The 20,369-nt window shown below is 36.1% G+C and overlaps 1 protein-coding gene across 32 annotated transcripts in view; it reads right to left on the reverse strand.

Moving 5' to 3' along the window:
- Positions 1–20,369, reverse strand: part of NRXN1 (neurexin 1) — a 725,995-nt gene that overhangs the window by 340,792 nt on the left and 364,834 nt on the right. For all 32 annotated transcript variants that reach the window (XM_083831654.1, XM_083831643.1, XM_083831651.1 and 29 more), the window contains one exon: positions 15,435–15,554. In XM_083831654.1, coding sequence (XP_083687780.1) covers positions 15,435–15,554 — 120 coding nt within the window. The remainder of the gene's footprint in view (positions 1–15,434; positions 15,555–20,369) is intronic.

The raw sequence follows: 20,369 nt of genomic DNA on the forward strand, positions 1-20,369 counted from the left end.
AAAAGAACATCTGCAATGTGAAAACTCACATAAAACTTCATCATTGGATTTATATTTTTTTTCAGCAGTTTCCATCCATAAAGAAGCAGAAAAAAAGTAAAAATAAAAAATGTTAAGACTGTCAAAAGACCAGACTCAATTGAGAATTTTAGACGACATCTTAATATGAAAAGGGATTACTAGTATATAGGTATGACAGAGAAGAATTTTCCGAAGTTGTTATTGGTCCTTGATTAAATTTCCCATTCCCTATGTGGTTTTTTTTTTTCTTTTAAAATGCCATTATAATTTAATAGAGTGATGCACAAATATATACATATATATATATATATATATTAAAGTGAACGTGGCTGTGTGCAGATATCCTATGCAGCTTCTTCCCAACGCCTTCTGTGATTACAAATTGGTAGGCCCCCCGGTTTACAAGTTAAAATCACTTAGAACTCTACTCCAAACTAACTGGTATTGCCCGGAAGAATGCCCAAAACACATATGCAAGGTCATCATTGCCTATTGACTTCTACATTCTTGTATGCTTTCTTTCCTACACTTTCAAGTTTTAAAAACTATATAACATACAATTCCACCAACACTGGTAACTTATTACATACCTGGTGACCAAGAAATAGTGCAGTTTAGGATCCTGAGGGCAGCAAGGAGGGAGCACAGCAAGCTCGCTACTCTGGACTTTGGGAGAGCAGACTTTGGCCTCCTCAGGGATCTGCTTGGTAGAATACCATAGGACAAAGCCCTGGGGGCCCAAGAGAGGCCCAAGAAAGTTGGTTAATATCAAGGATACCCTCCTCCAAGCTCAAGAGAGATGCACCCAAACAAAGGAGAACTCAGACAAAGATGCCAGGAGACCTGCATAGATGAACAAGGAGCTCCAGGCCAAACACAAGCAGAAAAAGGAGGCCTACAGAGGGTGAAGCAAGGACATGTAGCCCGGAAAATGTCTGCCATCAGCAGTTTAAGGAAATTTTGAAAAAAGGAACAATATTCCTATTTTTGGAGAGTTTCTATGTACATTAGCAGGGTGTTGTGAGAATTTTATTTTGCGACTCGGGATGCTGTTCCTGCTCTAAATGCAGAGAAGACCCTTCAATTTTGACTTTCGAACCTGACATTTTCCAAAAAACTAAATTCAGCAATAATTTTTATAGCTTTGTAAATATTACATAATTTATTCGTTTCTTCATTCTGAAATTTCTAGAGAGTGGGACTAAGAAGCAAGCTGGAGGAATTCCTTAGAAGACTTATCTATCTTTTGGTCAACAGGTTCAAAAAACAAACAAAAAAACAACAACAAAAAAAAAACAGCCTGGTACAGAAATAGTGAAATTATGAAAAATACCTTTTCTAGATATCTGAAACTACAATGCAGTGCATTTCTATTATAGGCTTATTAACTAGTACCCACAAGCTTTTCCCTGTTTTTTGTCATACTGTATCATCCACAGGAAAAGGTTAATCTTCAGTGAAAGTATCATCTCTTGTCCCTGTGTATTTGTTGGGGTTAGAGATGGAATGCTTTCTTTGAAGTTGGCTGTCATCCCAGTAAAGCTGCATTAAGTTGTTCAGATTAAATATCAGTAGTAATACACATTGGTAGCAAGTAGAGGCTAGAAAGATAAAAGCTTTAGGGTAGAATTTCTGGGGGAAAATAAGATTATGTTTGTTCAGTAAAATCTTCCCAGAATTGTGATTTTTAGTCATTTTCAGGCCTTTGTTATACAAAAGTAAAATCCACTCTGTTCTGAAAGTATTTGAACTTGATCTGACACTCCACTACTTGTCCAGCCAATTTGGAAACATTTTTTGTTTATTCCTGGTTGTGCTTTCAATTACAGAGATACTATGATTTTGAATATTTTTCTGCCACAAAGACTTCCCCTCAGGGATTACTGAACGAAGGCTATTAAAATGTCCCCATTCTTGTAGCAGACAAAATAAAATAATAAGAAGAAAGACTGAATAAAACAGGAAAGAATGGAACTCAAGGTTATGACAGAACTTGGCCAAAGAAAACATGGGAGAAGATTACCAAACAGATCTAAGTAAGAAGTAAGTGGCCCCCTGAACAATTTTTTTTTGTTTGATTTTGAGATTCTGAATCCCAAACTTGTCCTTTACTTATATGCATATTGGATCTTTAGCAGATGTGTGCTGAGATGGACACTTCTGAGCAGCCTAGAAACCTCTGTGTAATAGCTATACACGTGGCTTTCTTCATGCATAGTAAATCTGACTTGTTTAAAATGTGTCTAGTTTGCTGCTCATGCAAAATGTCAGGATATTTGTGCAGGGGTTCTGATGTTTTTCAAAAATTCTGAGTAACTGTTGTTTATATGCTGTGCATATCCCATATATGTCCACTGTGTTCCAAATGTACTAGATTCACTGCACATATGAAAGCCTTTTCTGTTTAATACACAGAAATAAGACAATCCTAAAATTGACTTATGGGCCAGGAGAGTGACATTCAATTACTTGAAGGAGAAAGAGGGCGGGGAACTTTAATTACAAGGATAATTCTACAACACAGGGAACAGAAAAAGACAGAAGAGGCCCTTCAGCTTCTTGTGATGTGACAAAACATTGTGGTCTTTCTGATTCTCTGCAGGAGACTTCTGGCCCAAAGTCAAAACCAGGCACATGAGCTGGCCATAAGCCTGTTTAGATATGTGACAGCAGCTACAATTGAAGTTCACGAAATTAAAAGAAAAGGGTACTTTCAGTAAGCACCAAGTAACACGGTATTTAAAGCAAACAAACTAACATGAGCAAAGATATGACCATCTGCCACTTACAAAATCAGTGATTAAAATCAACTTTTCGATGAATTTTTTGACCAGGCAGGAAAGCCAACCTATAATTACCCCTGGACCAGAAGAAAATCTATGAAAGTAATCAACCTAAGCCCAGGCTAACATCCAGAAGATAGGATTAAAAGAGGCAAAAACACAGAGAAGGAAGTATTTCAATCTGTTTCAAAAACTCGAACACATTTCTGTTTAATAGTGGGGGGACGGGGAAAATGCTTTTTATGAACACATGTGGTCACTTTGGATTTCAACATATTGAAATTGCTCACTGAACTCATGATTTGAGATTGGAATTTTAAGTAAATTCCAGTTTGCTGGTAGCAAGCATCTGTTCTTGTCCTATTTTAGAAAGCATATGCATACCTTTCATACCCAGCACACTGCAACGTTTGTATTATACAAGTGATCAAAAACCTGCTTTTTAGAGGGACTGAGCAACATCATCTCCTACTTTTAGGATCTCTGAAAAAGAGGTAGTGGTCCTCCACAGCTAATACTTCTGAGTGGTATTAAGTTCCCAAATTCAAGGTACCCTGGTCTCACTGTAAAATATTTTATATAATCTAAGCATCAGCCCACTGATTTTGCCAGATATTTTCTGAAGATTTTCACTGTTTAAAAGGCAGAGAATTTTAGAACACCACACACTACAGACAAGACTTCCTTATACAGTACAACAGACTTAGAGCTTATGATGATTTACAAGTGGTATCTGTAAATATTAATGCTTTTTGACATTGAATACTGCATGTCATGTATTTTAACTGCTTTTTAGTGTGTGGATGCTTACGGTGAAATTAAGTGCTTCTTTGCATATCTGTTTTCAATTGGAAGTATGGCTTCATTACATGGAGTGACAGCATAAAGCTTAGCTGCATGAACACTCCTCCAGAATTAGCAACAAACGAACAAACTTCCTTAATACGGTCTTTAAATCGTCTTTGTGGGCACCAGCTTCCTGAACGTTAGATGTTCTTCACCATATTTTCTTCAAATCCAGCTTGTCAGAACCAAAGCTGACTATTGACCACTTTCAATATGGAACAGTTTTCCTCAGGCTGGGACTGTATTTTGGATGGCTTCATTAATCAAGCAGAGACTAAAATGTGGTAAAATTCCTTTACCCATAAATGTGATGCTTCCAACACTATTTTTCATAGCTACTATTAAACCTTCTTCCTTCTTTCAAAATTTCGTGAAATACCTAAGTAGAACATTGCTACAAAGACTTTCAAACAAACACCAGTGTACAAGATTCATAAGCTTCAGTCAAAATGAGACGTTGAAGGATCTTAAACATCACGTGTGATATTAAGAGAGAATAAGCATGTTTATGGATGTATGTGCTAGCAAGAATATTGAAATTTCATTCAGATTGGCCTGCCAGCTCCATCTAATCATCAGTAATAAGTGATCAAAAACAGGTACAATATCCATTCTGTCGCATGGGAAGAGAATAAAAGCATGAAAACTACAAAAATGTCTGAATTATCTTTCTTTTTGCCCTGCATTAAGCAAGTACATGTTTCTATTCTCTGCTGCTGAGGAATTGCACAGATCATTAATTTGGACTCCAGAACACCTTTACCCAATAAGATTCAGGTAATTTTTGTAACTTTTTATTAAAAAGTATTTTCTTTGCCTTTGTTTTCTACAGTACCTGACAAAAATGAAAACAAAGAAGACTCCAAAGAACTTTTTTTTTTTTTTTTAAATGAGTATAGGATTTCCTTATATGTATGTTGTTACTTCGAATCTAACCTACCTATCTATCTGTCAAGCAAGAATACATGCTGGGGAAGATCAGGTTTCCTTAGTAACCTGAGTCCAGTTGTACAGACTTCAGAAAAGACTGAATAATTTTGCCTTTCTGAAGTGTCACCCATCATTGTGCTATTGTACTTAAATATCTTACGCATAAAATAGATATATTTTACCAAACTCCCCGTATGTACTTTGAGGTCTTCTCATACTATGGGTTATAGAAGAGACAGCTTGGGAAAGCTTTTTCTTCATTCCTACCATTTGTGATCCTTGCAGCTCTCATTTATTAAAAATAAAATAAAAATTAAAAAAAAAATAGCACTTGCTCATTGCTCTTTTTCTGGGGGGCTTGTTAGAGAGGAATGACTGGCACTATTATGGAGGTAAAACTTCTACTGCAGTTGTGCCATGTATAATGACTAATCTTGCTCAGAAACTTACTGGTTACCTAAAATTGATATTAATACATGATATTGTTGGAATGTTGCAGTTTGCAAGACTGTATTAGTATCTTTTTTTCAGAGAAATCCATGAGAAAGAACAGTGACGATATTTATCCACTATGCTATAATGTGAATGGCTATAATGTGAACAGCTTTTGCAACAGATTCCAAATTTCAGACTGGATTGTACATAGCATGCTATTAAATTGTAATAATTGAAAGTTCAAGAGAAAGGAATCTAACAATACCCAGCAGAACAATTTTCATTCCATGAGAATATATTTAATTACCCTTTAATTATTTTCACCTTTATGACACTGGAAACACTTCTACGACTTGATTTACAAAATTATTACTCCATTAATAAGAGAAAGATATTATTGACATACCAAAATTCAATTTAATTACTCCCTTGATTCCTCCAGAGGCAAAGAGAAGTTTGCAATTTTCTGACACTATGTTCCATTTTTAATATTGTGAAATAGAAAATACCTCTGAGTAGGCCAGAAAAGTTGCATAATTGCTTCTATCTGAGCTACAAGCACAGCTATAAAAATGTATTCTGGCTACCTTGAGTTTCACTTTGGTTTCCTCTGTATCATGTTATCCCACTTGAAGCTTTCCTTTTTACTGTTTGTTAGAAATATTCTCATATATATGAGTTTCAACAATCACTATCAAACAATCTTTTTTCTCACACTTTTCTTTTAATTAATTTATTTATTTATTTATTTTAAGGAATCTGGAAATTTCTTAACTCTTTTAGGTATGGATAGGTCATTTGACTACTCCAGAATTTTTATAGAAACAAAAATTCTAAAGCTTGTTTTCAGACTGTCAAGAAAAGCATGCCTGTTAACTTACATAATTAATAGACTGGACATATATTAAAAAACTTGTTCCACAGCCATGGTTCCCAGGTAACACTTCTTGCCTTCATTGTTCTTTTAACAGTTTTTCTAATTCTCCTAAACACCTCAACATTTCTGCATTTTCAAGACTGCTTGTGTGAAATCCTCCTTCCTTTGACGTTTTTACAAATTAGGCCACTGATGTTTGTCACCAAAAAATCCAGATATTCCTTACAGAGAGAGACCGGATAAGATAAACTGAACGAATTGAGATTTCTTCAATCAGATCATTCCAGAAGCTTGCCCTGCATTGTAATTTTGTGTGCAGCTATCTTTATTTCTCCTGTGTACTGTAAGCCTCCATGGCAAAATAATCATATGAAGTATTTAGACTGGTATGTTATGAGGTACATATTTTTAATTCTCAGCTCCAGGAAATGGAAATCAAATGTGTTGTAAAGTACTCACAGGAATTCTCTATCCCTTTTCTTAATAACAGGTTATATGTTTATTACTAGCTAGCAACTGCAAAGACTTCGCCAGAAAATTATTATTTTGGAAAGTACTATTAAGTGGCTCACGTGGTTAGTTTAGGTTTTGGTCACTGGTTTAATTAAACTTCTTAATTTTGCGCATATCCTTCTCATAAAAGTGGCATTAAGAATGACCCTACAATCTAGGTGTTAAAAGGTCCAAAAGATGCAATATCCCGAATAGCCAAGTCAATTAATAAATGTGAAAGAAATATATGTGGCAAAAGGATTTAAATCCATCATTTGGGTAGCACCAGAGTGATATGTAAAAGGGATTATGTGAATATCACCCTAAGATTTGCAATTCAGAAGAAGAAAGACATTGTGAGAGGAGAATGACTATCCAATGTCAACACCATATGATCAGAAAACTGTAAAAAGTTAGCTGCATGGCTAAGAGAAAATAATAAATATTCTTTTTTAGTGTGTGTGAGTATATATATACAAATGATGCTAAATTCCAAGCATAAAGTACTGCAAACCTAAGGAAAGCCACCTGTACATTTCTGTGTGAAATATTAAGCTACCCCTCCTTGGATACGGACATAATTGCTAATTGCATGTTCACATAGTATAAGACTCTTGCCTCATTCAGTGCAAAAATGCACCTGTTCGGATCAGAGTTCTGCAGGCAAGATTGGTGCTTATAAAACTGCTCATTTATTGCAAAAGTTAAATTGCTGACTCAATATTTAGTTGCTTTTTGTTTATTTGTTTTTTGTAGTTCAAATTATAACCTCAATATTAATTAATGCACTCTTCAAGCACTGCACAGAAAAGAGAATTATTCAATCCCTTCTGGAATTTGTAATAACACCAAATACTCTAACATCCAAAACTCTCTCAAACTTTTAACAATTTTTTTTTTTTTTTTTTTTTTTTTTACAATGTCCTGTGACAAGGAAGTTCTTGGTCTATTCTCGATAACAGCCAAGAGTATCTACTGTTTGGTGTGCTCAATCTGAGATAATTACTATTTGATTTTCTGGAAAGATACCTGCTTCAATCCCAATTTTGAATGCTCATCATGCTTTCAAATCAGAAAAAAAGATTGTCTGCTTAGCAAGAAAATGACAAATATTTAAATAATGAATCCACTGTCATACAATCATACATGATTTATCCTTTGTAAGTCTATGCTGACTACTCCTACTTGCCTTCTTGCCCCTAGTATGTTTGGAAATAGCTTCTAGATGGATTTTCTCTATCACATTTTCAGGGAGTGAGGTTAGCCTGATCAGTCCGTAGTTTTCTCCTTCTTGAAGACAGGGAAAATGTTTCCTTTTATTCCAGTTCTCTGGAACAGCCCCCAGTAGCCATGACCTTTCAAAGAATCTAGAGCAAATTCATAATGACCAGTGGCACACATGGATGTGTCCCATCTGGTGCCATACGCTTGTGCATGTCCACTTGGTTTAAATATTCCCTGACCTGATCTTTCTCCACCCAGGTAAGTCTTCCTTGCTCCAGACTTTGTCTGTTCTCAGATAACTGGGACTGCTGAATGTGCTAAATGGCCAGTCTTAGCAGTAAAGACCAAGGCAAAGAAGGCACTGAGTAACTCAGTCTCTTATGCATTACTTGCCATGAGGTCCCTTCACTTTATCCAGTGGTACGCCTACATTTTCCTGCACTTTCTTTCACTGCTGACAGGAGATCTTCCTGCTGCCCTCAATATCCCTTGCCAGACAAGGCTTTGGTTTTCCTAGCCCCATCCCTGCATACATAGGCAATGTTAACATATTCTTCCTGTGCCACCTGGCCCTGCATGTACCTCTTGCACGCTGCCTTTTAATGTCTGAGTTTTGTCAGGAGCTCCTCCTGTCTTCTGCCACATTTGCTTAATTTTCTGTGCATCAAGGTTAATTGCTCCTGAGCTTGAAGGAAGTGATCCCTGAATAACATGGAACCCATGGAATTCCTCCAAGCAGACCCTGGCCTGGAATCTGTTCTCTTGAAGTCCAAAGCTTGTATTCCTGCTTTTTGACTCACTCCCTCCTCTCAGGAACTCCCCTTTTGCTTATCAACCCAGTCTACTACTTCCTCACTTTATTGTGGGTTGTCTTCTCTATTTCACACTATTTACAGGCCTGGTTCTCTTATTATCAGGTTGGCCAGCCTCTTAGCAAATATGCTTTTATACAACTTTAGCTAATAGATATCATCTTGTCCTAGTAGGTCTTCTTCAAATTCCTTGCCCATACGTTTGCAATAAAATCTAACCATTGTTACAGATATATCTTAGCTGAAAAGCAGTATCTCTATAATGCAACCAAAATTAAAAAAAAAAAAAGCTTTATATTAAACTGTAATTACTGTAATTTCAACACAGCTTGCCATTTAAATGAGGGCTTTTGATTTTTCATGGCAAAAGAAAAGTCAAAATAAAATAAGACTTTTTTGTTTGTTTGTTTTTTAAAGTTTCATTACTCACAGTGGTTGAAAATGTCAAATTCCTAGTCAGAAGAGGCTTCATGGTGAAGTTCTAACTCTTTAGAAATAGATTTTAATGGAAGTGTTGACACAGTGTTAGCTATACCATCACAAATACAACACCAATACATTATTCCCTTATGGTAACAGACAGTGTTGACATTGCCCTGTAATTTGGCACAGAACATTTCTATAGTAATGTAATGTGACAATGTTATTATGTCTGCTATTTTCCATGCCATAATAGCAGTATTTGTGTCCACAAACATGGCATTACATTCACTAATATGGTTATATGTAAAGACTGTGTGAGTAAAAAACACATGTAAACTTGGAAACAGCAGACAATCTCTTATAGATTTGTTTTGTTTTGCCAGAATCATATTCAACCCCACTCTTATGAAAAAGCTGAATACTCTGGGAGGACAGCTCTCATCTAATAACCTGCTGTTAAAAATATTTACAACATTTGTGATGTACTTTCTCAGAGGAGTTGCATGCAGGCATCCATTTGTAAGAACAGTCATTAATTTTCCTTTTAGTACAGTTTTCTACATAATGCTATTTTGTAATAAGATCTGCTACTGGACTCCTTTGCACTTAAAACACCTCTGTCTATCACATCTAAAGAACACTGTTGCTTCGAATCTTTAAGTGTCATATCAAATCAAAAGAGAAAATGATAATCAACATGGCTTCTTGGGAGCAAAACTTACCCTGCCTTGTCTCTCTTTCATTACTTAGAAAGTGACATCACATAGAATATTTCTACCTGTGTCACCACAGAGGCTTACAGTCTACAGGCACTCTGTATTCACTGTAGTGAGGTACTGAGATTTAAAACCAAAAGAAACTTTTCTGGATTAAACTACGTGTTCCCAAATACAGCTGTAAAGCTATAATCTTACCCTTGCTGGCCCAGGTCATTTTCTGTAGGAATAAATTCCATAAACTTCTCCTCCTCTCTAGCTGACACACAGACAACACTCTTGGATTGGGAAAAAAAACCAACCTGGTTCACTTGCTGCTTATTTTGAGTGAACTTTTAAGAAGTCTTAATTTTAAACTCGGCACATTTTCACTTAGAATAACACAGTGAGCAGTAGAGGAACAACAATTTGCTGTTGTAGAAAAGATTAAAGATACTTCTTACACTCTATATCAATAGAATATATTATAACAATTTTCAAGAAATTATTTCTTTCATTATTTCCTCCAAACTTTAAAAAGAAAGATGAGAACCATACACATGAAGCACTTACATTGTGAAGCCCAGGAATGATATGCATGTCAAATCTTTGTGCACTGCAGTTACTCTAGGAAACATGCTGAAAGTTTTAGCTGACCTCAGGAAGTAAATTTATGCATGTTTATGCAAATTGAAGACAATGAAAAACTGGGAGGAGTGGCTGCTAGACCAGGTGCCTGTGCTTCCATTCAGAGGGACACTAACAGGCTGGAGAGGTGAGCTAAAGGAAACTCATGAAACAACCAAAAATGCTAAGTCCTTGCAGGAAAGGATCTGTGTGTTCTAGTGGATACCAAGTTGAACACGAGTCAGCAAGGTTCCCTTGCAGCAAAGAAGGTCAACAGCCTCCTGGGATGGATGAGGAAGAACGTTTTCAGGAGGGATAAGCAGTGTGGACAAGGTAACAGAGATAACATTGAGATAACATGGGTCTGTTACTTGATGAGGATGGTCACCTCACAAATAGACAAAGCACAGACATTTAATGCCTTCTTTACCTGTCTTTAACACCAATGATGTGTCCTGGGAGGATCACAGCCCTGAGTAGCAGGAAGGTAACTGTAGAAACAATCAACTCCCAGCTAACTGTGAGGTTGGACATGAATTGTAGCGCAAGCTGGATGCACACAGGTCTGTGGATTGATTGCACATAGGTCTATGGAGGATTCATCCCAGGGTGCTGGGATGGCTGATGTCATTGCAAGATCTCTCTTAATTATTTTTCAACAGTCTTGGGAATACAAAGAGGTCCCAGGTTTCTGTATGATCATAAATGTTGTCCCAGTTTTCAAGAAGGGCAAGAAAGAAGACTCTGGTAATTACAGGGCTATCAGTCTCTCTTCAGTGCCTGGCAAATTTATGGAAAAGATTATTCTGGGAGTTATTGCAAAAACACTTGGAAGACAGTTCAGTCATAATTCACAGAGAACCATGGGTTCATGAAGGAAAAGTCCTGTTTAACTAACTTAATTTCCCTTCATGTTGAGATTACCCATCTAGCTGACCAAGGGAAGCCAGCTGATGTAATCTTTTCGGATCTCAGCAAAGTTTTCAATACTGTTTCTCACAGTATCCTTTTGGACAAAATGTCCAGCATACAGCTAGACAAATACATAATAAGTGGGTGATCAATCAGCTGATTGGTAAAGCCCAAATAGTTATAATAAATGGGGTTATATCAGGCTTGTGTTCAGTCACTAGTGGGGTTCCCTAGGACTCCATTTTAGGGCCAGTTCTCTTCAATGTTTTTACAAAGGATCTGGATGCAGGCCTTGAATGAATACTAAGTAATTTTGCAGATGATACTAATTTAAGAGGCGCTGTTGACTCCGTCATGGGTAGAGAGGCCTTGCACAGGGATACTTACAAAATAGAGGGCTGGACCTTCACCAACCACGTGAAATTTAACAAGAGCCAAGTACCGAATTCTGCACCTGGAGCAGGGCAATCATGAGTATATCTACAGAGCAGGGGATGAAAGGCTGGAAAGCAGCCCCATGGAAAGGGTCGTGGTTCTGGTTGACAGCAAGTTGAATATGAGCCAGCAGCGTGCCCTGGCAGACAAAAGGGCCAACCATATCTTGGGGTGCATCAAGCAAAGCATTGCTAGCTGGTAGAGGGAAGTGATTGTCCCACTCTGCTTTGTGCTGGTGCAGCCTCACCTCGAGTACTGTGTGCAGTTCTGGGCACCATGACATAAGGATATAAAAGTATTACAGAGTGTCCAAAGGAGGGAAAAAAAAAAGATTGTGAAAGGTTCGGAGGGGAAGATGTATGAGGAACAGCTGAGGTCACTTGCTTTGTTGATATCAGAGGAGACTGAGAGGAGAACTCATCATGGTCTATAGCTTCCACATGAGGAGAGCGGAGGGGCAGGTGCTGATCTCTTCTCTCTAGTGACAGCTATAGGACCTGAAGGAATGGCATGAAGCTGTGTCAGGGGAGGTTCAGACTGGATATTAGGAAAAGATTCTTCACCAAGAGGTTGGTTGAAACAGGTTCCCCAGGGCACCAAGTCTGCTAGAGTTCAAGAAGTGTTTGGAAAGTGCTCTCAGACATATGGTTTAATTTTTACGTAGCCCTGTGTGAAGCCAGGAGTTGGACTCGATGATCCTTGTGGGTCCCTTCCAACTCAGGATATTCCATGATTCTGTGATTTATAGATACCTGATGGGTGGTAGTAAAGAAGACAGAGCCAGGCTGTTCTCTTTGACAGTGAAAATGACAGGACAAGAGGCAAGGGTCACAAACCAAAATACATGAAATCTCATTCTAGATATAAGAAATAGTTTTCTACTGTGTGGGTGCCTGAGCACTGGCACAGGTTGTCCAGAGAAGTTGTGAAGATGCATCCTTGGAGATACTAAAAATCCAGATGGACACAGTCCTGAACAACCTGCTCTAGGTGACCAGGCTCTGTGCAGAAGGGCTAGACTATACTGTCTTCACAGGTTCTCTTTTCCTTCAGCCATTCTATCACTCTGAAGTTTCTACTCAAATACATTCACTAAGAACTGGTGGAACAAAATAACGGGGAAGCATGGTGGGTTAACCCTGGCTAAAGACCAAACTCCCACCCAAATGCTTACTCATTCCCCCTTATCTGATGGTGGTGTTGCCTCTGCTGTTTCTCTTTTCATTCTTTCCTCCTGTCCAGTGTTTTTGCCCTTTCTAACTATGTTTTCCCAGAGGTGCCACAGCGTGGCTGAGGTGCTGGGCTGTGCCTGGTGGTGACTCTGTTGGAAGTGGCTGGAACCAGCCATGTCTAGTGTGGGGCAGCCCCAACCTTTTCTGATAGAGTCCCCTGCAACTCCCCTGCTGCCGACATCTGGACATGGACACTCAATACAGGAGGATGCAAATCTCCATAAGCCAATTACATGACATGTGATACTTATTTTCAAATGGTCAATTTTTGCTTTTGTTAAAACAAAATCACCAGCTATGAAATTTTGATGTGTCACTAATACTCTGTTTTACATAACACTAAAAATATAAATTGGTTCATTCAAATGTAAAGGCAGTCTGTCTATGTAAGAATACTGTATTGCTGTAACAATACTGGGCTAGGTTTCAGTGTCTGTCAATTAACGTTGCTCCATGTGTGATTGGCGACGGAATTGTGTCACTGCTAAGGAACATCCTTCGGTTGCTCACAAGGGGCTGTGTTTTTCAGCAGCAAGCAGGTACTATTCCAGAGCTGTCACTGAAAACATCTCACTTGATGCAAAAGGAATTGGGCTTACTTCACTGCTGCAAAACTTTAGCCTGTGTTTTGTAGCCTATGCAAGTTACTAAAAACCGTAGTAACACTTCATCATTTCTCTTTCCATTGTACTCTTCCCAAACAAAGCAGAGAAAAGTCTAGGAACATACAGATGACTTTGAGACACTGAGATTACAACAACATAATTTTTCTTCCTTTTCCTCCCTGTATAGATATATGTATATATATATATAATAGTATGTATATATATAGATATACGTATTGTGACAAAAAAAAAATATCTCTCGTTACATTTGCTTGGTAGACTTTTGGAATGTAAACTAATCTAAGGAGCCAAGATAAAGCAGAAAATAGATGAATTATAGTTACCAGACTCTGCATTCGATCACAAAGCATCCATATCTAGGATAAATTTATATTTCATGTTTGTGAAAGAACATTACAAAATTACTTATCTGGGAGAAAAAGTAAGCATTTTTTGCAGCCATGTACTAAAGATACTCCTCTACCAGCATCAAAAATAGTATACTGAAAGTTATCTGATAGTGTACAGTGTCATCCACATTACTGTATGAATGAGCCTTCACTGACAGGTGAATATTTTTCTTACGTAAGTTCTTAAATTTCTTGAAAAAATAATTCACAGAATATTCCGGGTTCAGACATCAGTTACTATTAAGACAAAATTATAAACAGAGTTTTTGCGTTGCTAGATGTGAAATATAGAATTTCTTATTCATAGCTTTTAGATACTTTTGGAAGAAATCAGAGGTCACAGAAGAACAGAAATAATGACATTAAAAAAAAAAAGAAAATTTTTCTACTGTGTTAGATAGGGAGCTAGAATCTTTATAAATACATGCTTAGAAGTATAACTAATTATATTATTGGAAGTGCAAACCCAATAAACACAAAGCTTTGTTCAAATTTTCTAAAGCTTTTTCATATCACATTTCATCTCTACCATGACAATTGTAAAGAAACAGACTGACATAAGACTTTCCCATAGTTTTTAAAATGTGGTCAAGAGTAGAAAAGTGGAACTTGCATGAGAATCATTTTTTTTCAGCTTTTGCATGTAACTAATTTTTTAGCATTTGATTGGATATAATTTGAGCCAAAATCTCATGAGACGTTAGCTACTTTCTTATTTAAGAGTTTGATCACAAAGATGCACCTTGCTGGAGACTGGAGAATCAGAACAAGACACAAAAATCCAAAATGCTTGAATAGATAGTCATACAAACACTTCCTACCATCAGGCATTTATTCAGAGACATGTATACAAATGAAAATAAAAATGCCTACACTTAAAGAAATTCCCTTTTCATATGGATACAAAAACACGTAGCATGAGGATATTTCAAATGTCTTGAGTTAAAAAGAAAAATCATTACTTTTCTTTAACTAGTTACCGTGGACCATCATGGCTCTTGCATTACTGCTTCACTTTCAGTTCTGCATAATTCTATTTTGATCAATAAAACTGGATTGGAATAAAACTAGATTATGACATTGGTGAATCAGGACCTTATTTATGACACATTTAAGCTTTTCCTGAAAGACCAGATGGTTGGTGTACATTATGTAGTTTTATTGAGATGAAATTTAAAAGAACTAAAATACTCGGCATGCTTTTATTATTGGAATGCTTAGTGTGTCACCTAAAGAAATCAACAAAGGGAGATAATAAGCCTTGTCAACTGTTTCACAGTAATTATAGCCCTCATGATATAATGCAAGAAAATTGCAATATAGCTTAAGATAATAAAATGTAAAAGGTTTGGTGTTTTTTTTCAGTCAGAAAAGAAAATATATTTGTAATGTTTATGCAAGAAAGGCCTTATTTCAAACAGGTAATCGTCAGTATATTAGACATACAATCAAGTATAATAAAACCAAATTCTGTCAATGTTCCATACAGCACATTGTCCAAAATTTAAACTGTATATTTTAGCTATGTTCTTCACAGAAGCCTTACAGATTTTCACAAGGTTTGCCAGTCCATTTAAATATCGTATATTAAGATAATATAAAGCTAAAGACGCTTGCTTCAAATATTGCCTTGGAGCTCTAGAGCTTTCAGATCAGCACATTTTAGTGTACTTACGGTCATTGCATAATGGTCCGCTAAAGGAGGTCATGCTACAATCACAGCTGAATCCATCCCACTGCTGCAAGCACACTCCTTGGTTTGCACATGAATCCTCTTGGCATGTTGTGCTTGGGCCTGATGAGAACATACAAAAAAGGACTTGCACTTTGCCTTCCAAATAAATGTAATTCTCACTGGATCACATTAACTAGTTGCCAACATCTCAAATCAAATGAGCAAAGAGTTACCAAGGAAAACACACATAAACTTGCTGTTTTGTGTTTTTTTTTTTTTTTTTTTTTTTAGCAGCATGTAATATTAAAAGGACATTTTTGCTTTAGTTCTATGACTTATATGTCATAAACACATAAAAATGCAAGAACTGAAGCAGCTATATTCCAGGTACAGTGGGGATGTTAGCTTTATTGTGAGTTATTTGTCATTCTCATCTCAGACCATTAACTGGCTAAATGTTTTCTAAAAACTTCAGTATTATTTTTCCTGTAAATACATTTCAACCAGCAAAGTCAGATGCCAGAGAAAGCAAAGTTCTGGGAGGTGAAACTAAAGATTCAAACATAAGGTAAACCCAAAACAAAACAAAATAAGAAATTAATAAAATGAAGCTATGTTATACAGTGCTTTCAATCCCAGATATTGTTTAAAATTATTTAGGTCTGAAATAAAGAGAAGTTTGGCATTCTTTGGCATGAATGTTGGCAAGTACTGATTCACATGCTTCAGGGATCCCATGCAGATTCCTTTTTTAAAGGGAAATGAAGAAAATCAGATTACTAATGAACTGGCATGCCGAAATGTGATATACACATGAAAAACAAACTACTCTATTTCTAGAGAATCATAACTAGACTACTGAAATATAAAGAAATTTTTAAAAAGTATGATCAAAGCACTAAAGCAGTCACTATACAAAACATATTCAAGACTGAAAGCCTTTATGCAAACTATGCTGGAAAATGAAGGTTCATGTAGCACATTGTTTTAGAGGTGTGAAAGACAAAATCTGAAATAAAATAACACACTTTAGTTCTGAAATGTACAGAGCATTTATTGCAGTAATCCAACTGTGCATTGGGGGTTTCAGTCTTGTTGAATACACACAGGGCTATCTACCTTGCAAATCAGCTTTCATCAATGCAACTTTGTCAGCAAAATAAAAAAGCAAAATATATTAAATGTTAGTAAGCAATATTGAAATGGCAGCAAACACAGAAAAAACATTCAGAATAAAGTGCATGCTGCTGTTAAAGAGAGAAAGAAATGCCATATAATGCAAACAAATTAATGCTAATAGCCATAAATCTTCAGGCAAGCCAAAATAAGAAAGCAGTAATTTGCCAGTATTTTACTACAAATATAATGGTTAATTGAGCTGATGACATGTAATGAAGGAAAATTAAAAGTGTTTTTTTTTTTTTTTTTCCCCCTCCTTGGATAGATATGAATGCATTAGCAGAATAAATGCATGGCTGAATCCTGACTAGCCATTTGTCATGTTCAGATACACTGAATTCAAGTATAATTAGCACTGTCATCCTCTCTGGTCTTTCTTTTTCTAACCCTTTCTTCATGAATGGTGAATGAAAACTGAAATATAGATCATGAACTACTGATTTCTGTAGGTGCACAGACATTTCACACTGTCTCTTGACATTGCAATGAAAAATTTGCTTCTGGGATTATAAAATACTCCTACATTGTTTTGGGGAAGATAAATCTATATCCATTTGAAACTCCTACTTCCAGTTACAGATGATGAGGCAAAACTGTCCCAAAAATCATAAAAATCTCCTAAATTATTCTGGAGAGAGATATCCACTTAACCCTTCTTTCATGTTACAGCTTCTTCAAAGATCTCAGTGTGGGATTTTCATTTGATTTGACATTATTTCAGAAAAATCCAAATCTCTGTGGCTAAAGTCAGTTTAATGGCCACTTGCTTTAAGCGAGGCCCTGCTTGAGCACACCACTGAACCAGGACTTGAACAGTCACCACTGTGATTAAGAACAGAGAACAGCATATGCTGTGCTACTTTTCAGGCAAAACTATTAACTACTTTGTTATATTTTTCTCCTATTCAAATAGCAATAACAGTATCCATAACACATTGACTGCAGTATGCAGTCATAAGATGATGACTTCCCTTTCTTAGGAGTTTTGAGCCCAGAAGTTTAAACATTTGGGCATTACATCACCCTTTCCTGAGCTGGGGATTATAATGACAGAATCCCATAGCTGACAAGACACTTACATTTTTTTCTCACCAGATTCTGCTACTCAGAAACTTTACAAAGATGAAGTGAAAATATCTGTAGGTGTTTAAATGTTATATATTCATGCATTTATTTACACTTTAGTTATGCAATGTTAAGTTTCCTCATCACTGCAAAAGTAGAGCAAAAGTCACAAGGACTTAAAAGTATAAATCTGGACCCTGTAGACACATTAAAAGTACATGTTAAAATACGTATATATGGAAAAAATACAGATAGGATCTTGGTAAAAAGCAGGGTATCCTGCTTTTTAAAAATGGTTTTCTTAGCATTTTTGGTTTACTTAAAGTGGTCATTACTCAAAAATTGCCATCATGACTGGTTTTCATGTAAGTTTTTTTTTTTTTTTAATTACAGGAAGCCTTAAAAAAAAGAAAGAATGGAAAAGGACATTTTAATGTTTAAGGTACTATAATATTTATCATAATGAGTTTATATATTCATATATATGTTACAGAACTAAACTATTTAGTAAATATTTTAATACACTCTTCTCAAGCACTCACCTTTTGATTCACATTCTATTTAAATATTCTAATTTATTCAGTCTTCACCGCAGACTTTTTAATTGACTGAATTTGGTCTCTCATTTACATTTGTCTAATATGAGGGCTTACAAGCTATACATATTACACACGCAAAAAAAGCATTGTTTTAGGTAGCATGTACAATCTTTTTCTATATATCACAAAAATAAGTTCCACATCTCACTATCAAGAATCTTCATATATGTTAAGAACTACTATGAACCTTTTAAACGTTCATTTAAGACATATTATATATGCATACACATGCAATCAGTGCATTATTTCCCCAATATATTAAAACTGTTATTTTATAATTCAGTATTTTCTATAATTCTGCTTTACTTACAGTGTAAAGTACAATGGATCTGACTACAGGAAAACAAGGCTGACACAGCCTTGCTCTGGGGTTTACTGTTAACAATTCAAAGAACTAGTTAGCATATTTATAATTCTAGTTGTTGGTTTCTATCTATTCTATCCACTGAAAATGTGTCAACAAGGTGAATCCAGCCACATTTAAATTACATTCAACACTCAGTGACAGAAAACAGATATCTATCTGTCTGTGGTTGAAATTTTGAAATGTAAGCCTTACAACTTGCCACCACAACCCTGTGTGTGGGCCTGCAAAAAATATCCCAAAGAAAGAATTTTTAACATGCATTTATATTAGTAAAGTTATTGACAAATATGTCTTTTAAGAACAATGCCCTGATAGATAAAATTAATTAGTAGTACATCATGGCATCAAGCTTGACAGAAAAGAGATAAAGACCTTTTAGCTCTTTTTTTTTTTTACAGTGGAGAGGTGTGGAATTCTATCTCTTACGAGTCTGACGAACATCAAATCTAAGTGTCTCACTTCTCAGTCTGAAGTATTAACAAAGTGCACCCTGTCTATGGGATGGGGGTTAGAGTTAGATGATTTTTAAGGTCCCTTCCAATCCAAGCCATTCTATGATTTTATGATTCTGTGACATATGACATATGAGAGTGATGGCAACTAATGCTTTTTGTTTTGACTTTACTTCTGCTAATATGTCTCCTGAGATCTTTGGACTCAACAACTCAGGACTTACAGACTACACATCCCGTTGCTGCGTGAGATGCAAAACTGCTCAGCTCTAAGGATGGAGATAGTCTTGTATGTACACAGCAACAGAACTCTTGAGGCATATAACGGATTTCTAGGAGACAGCTAAATTTGCAAGTGACTTTAATAGTATTTTAGGTGTCAGAATATTTTTTATATATCTGATCCACGGTCTTCAGACAAGAGACCAACACATGGGTCAGACAGGGGAAGACATGAAGTAAACGAGTAAGGTGGAAGGGTTGCAAGTTAACTTGAAAGATTTAAACAGAAAGGTTGAAAGGGGATATTTCACTCAATGCTATTGAAGATTTCTTTCTGTGGCCAAAACAAAAACTTTTGACAGGGCAGATCTCTGAGAGGCAGTTGGCACATCTGGTTTAACCATTCTGCTTGTATCAGGTAATTTTGGTGTCAGAAAAAGCTGACTCTTCACCAAAGAGAACAATATTTGTACTGACTTTATTAAATGCTTGGTAGCTTTATTAAATTCACTGATAGCTGAGTTGTGCCACTGGTTTAAAAGGTGAGCTTGCATTCTAGGCCTATGGCAGTATTTCTTTGAACTACATAAAATTCATTTAGAAAATCACATTATTTCAAAAGAAGCTATGAAATGCATAACGGAATTAAAGTGTACTTTGACTCTTTAAAGGGATGGTATGGGCATGGAACTTACTCACATCATTCAGAAAGTATAATCTAATTTTCCAAACTCAGTGCAAACTAATTTATACATATTTTTCAATTCCTGATAAAAATACAGACACTAAAGATACAGAAAAATAACTTATGAAATTTGCATATATCTATGTTCTATCAACAGAATTTATACTGGTAACTAAAGGTAACAAGCAAAGAATGAGCAAGTTCCACCTTTACATACTAACTGTAGGGACAGTAGAAGAAAAGATAAATTTTATCTGCCAGAAAGCTTTGTCTGGTAAAGCTTGAGGAAATCTCCCCCAGCTCTGTTTGGATAGTCTAAAATGTCTGCTTACAAACTTAATCAACTTGACATAAAAAACATCAAGA

The sequence above is a fragment of the Anser anser genome (assembly GCF_964211835.1).
Source record: "Anser anser genome assembly, chromosome: 3".
NCBI classification, from domain to species: domain Eukaryota; kingdom Metazoa; phylum Chordata; class Aves; order Anseriformes; family Anatidae; genus Anser; species Anser anser.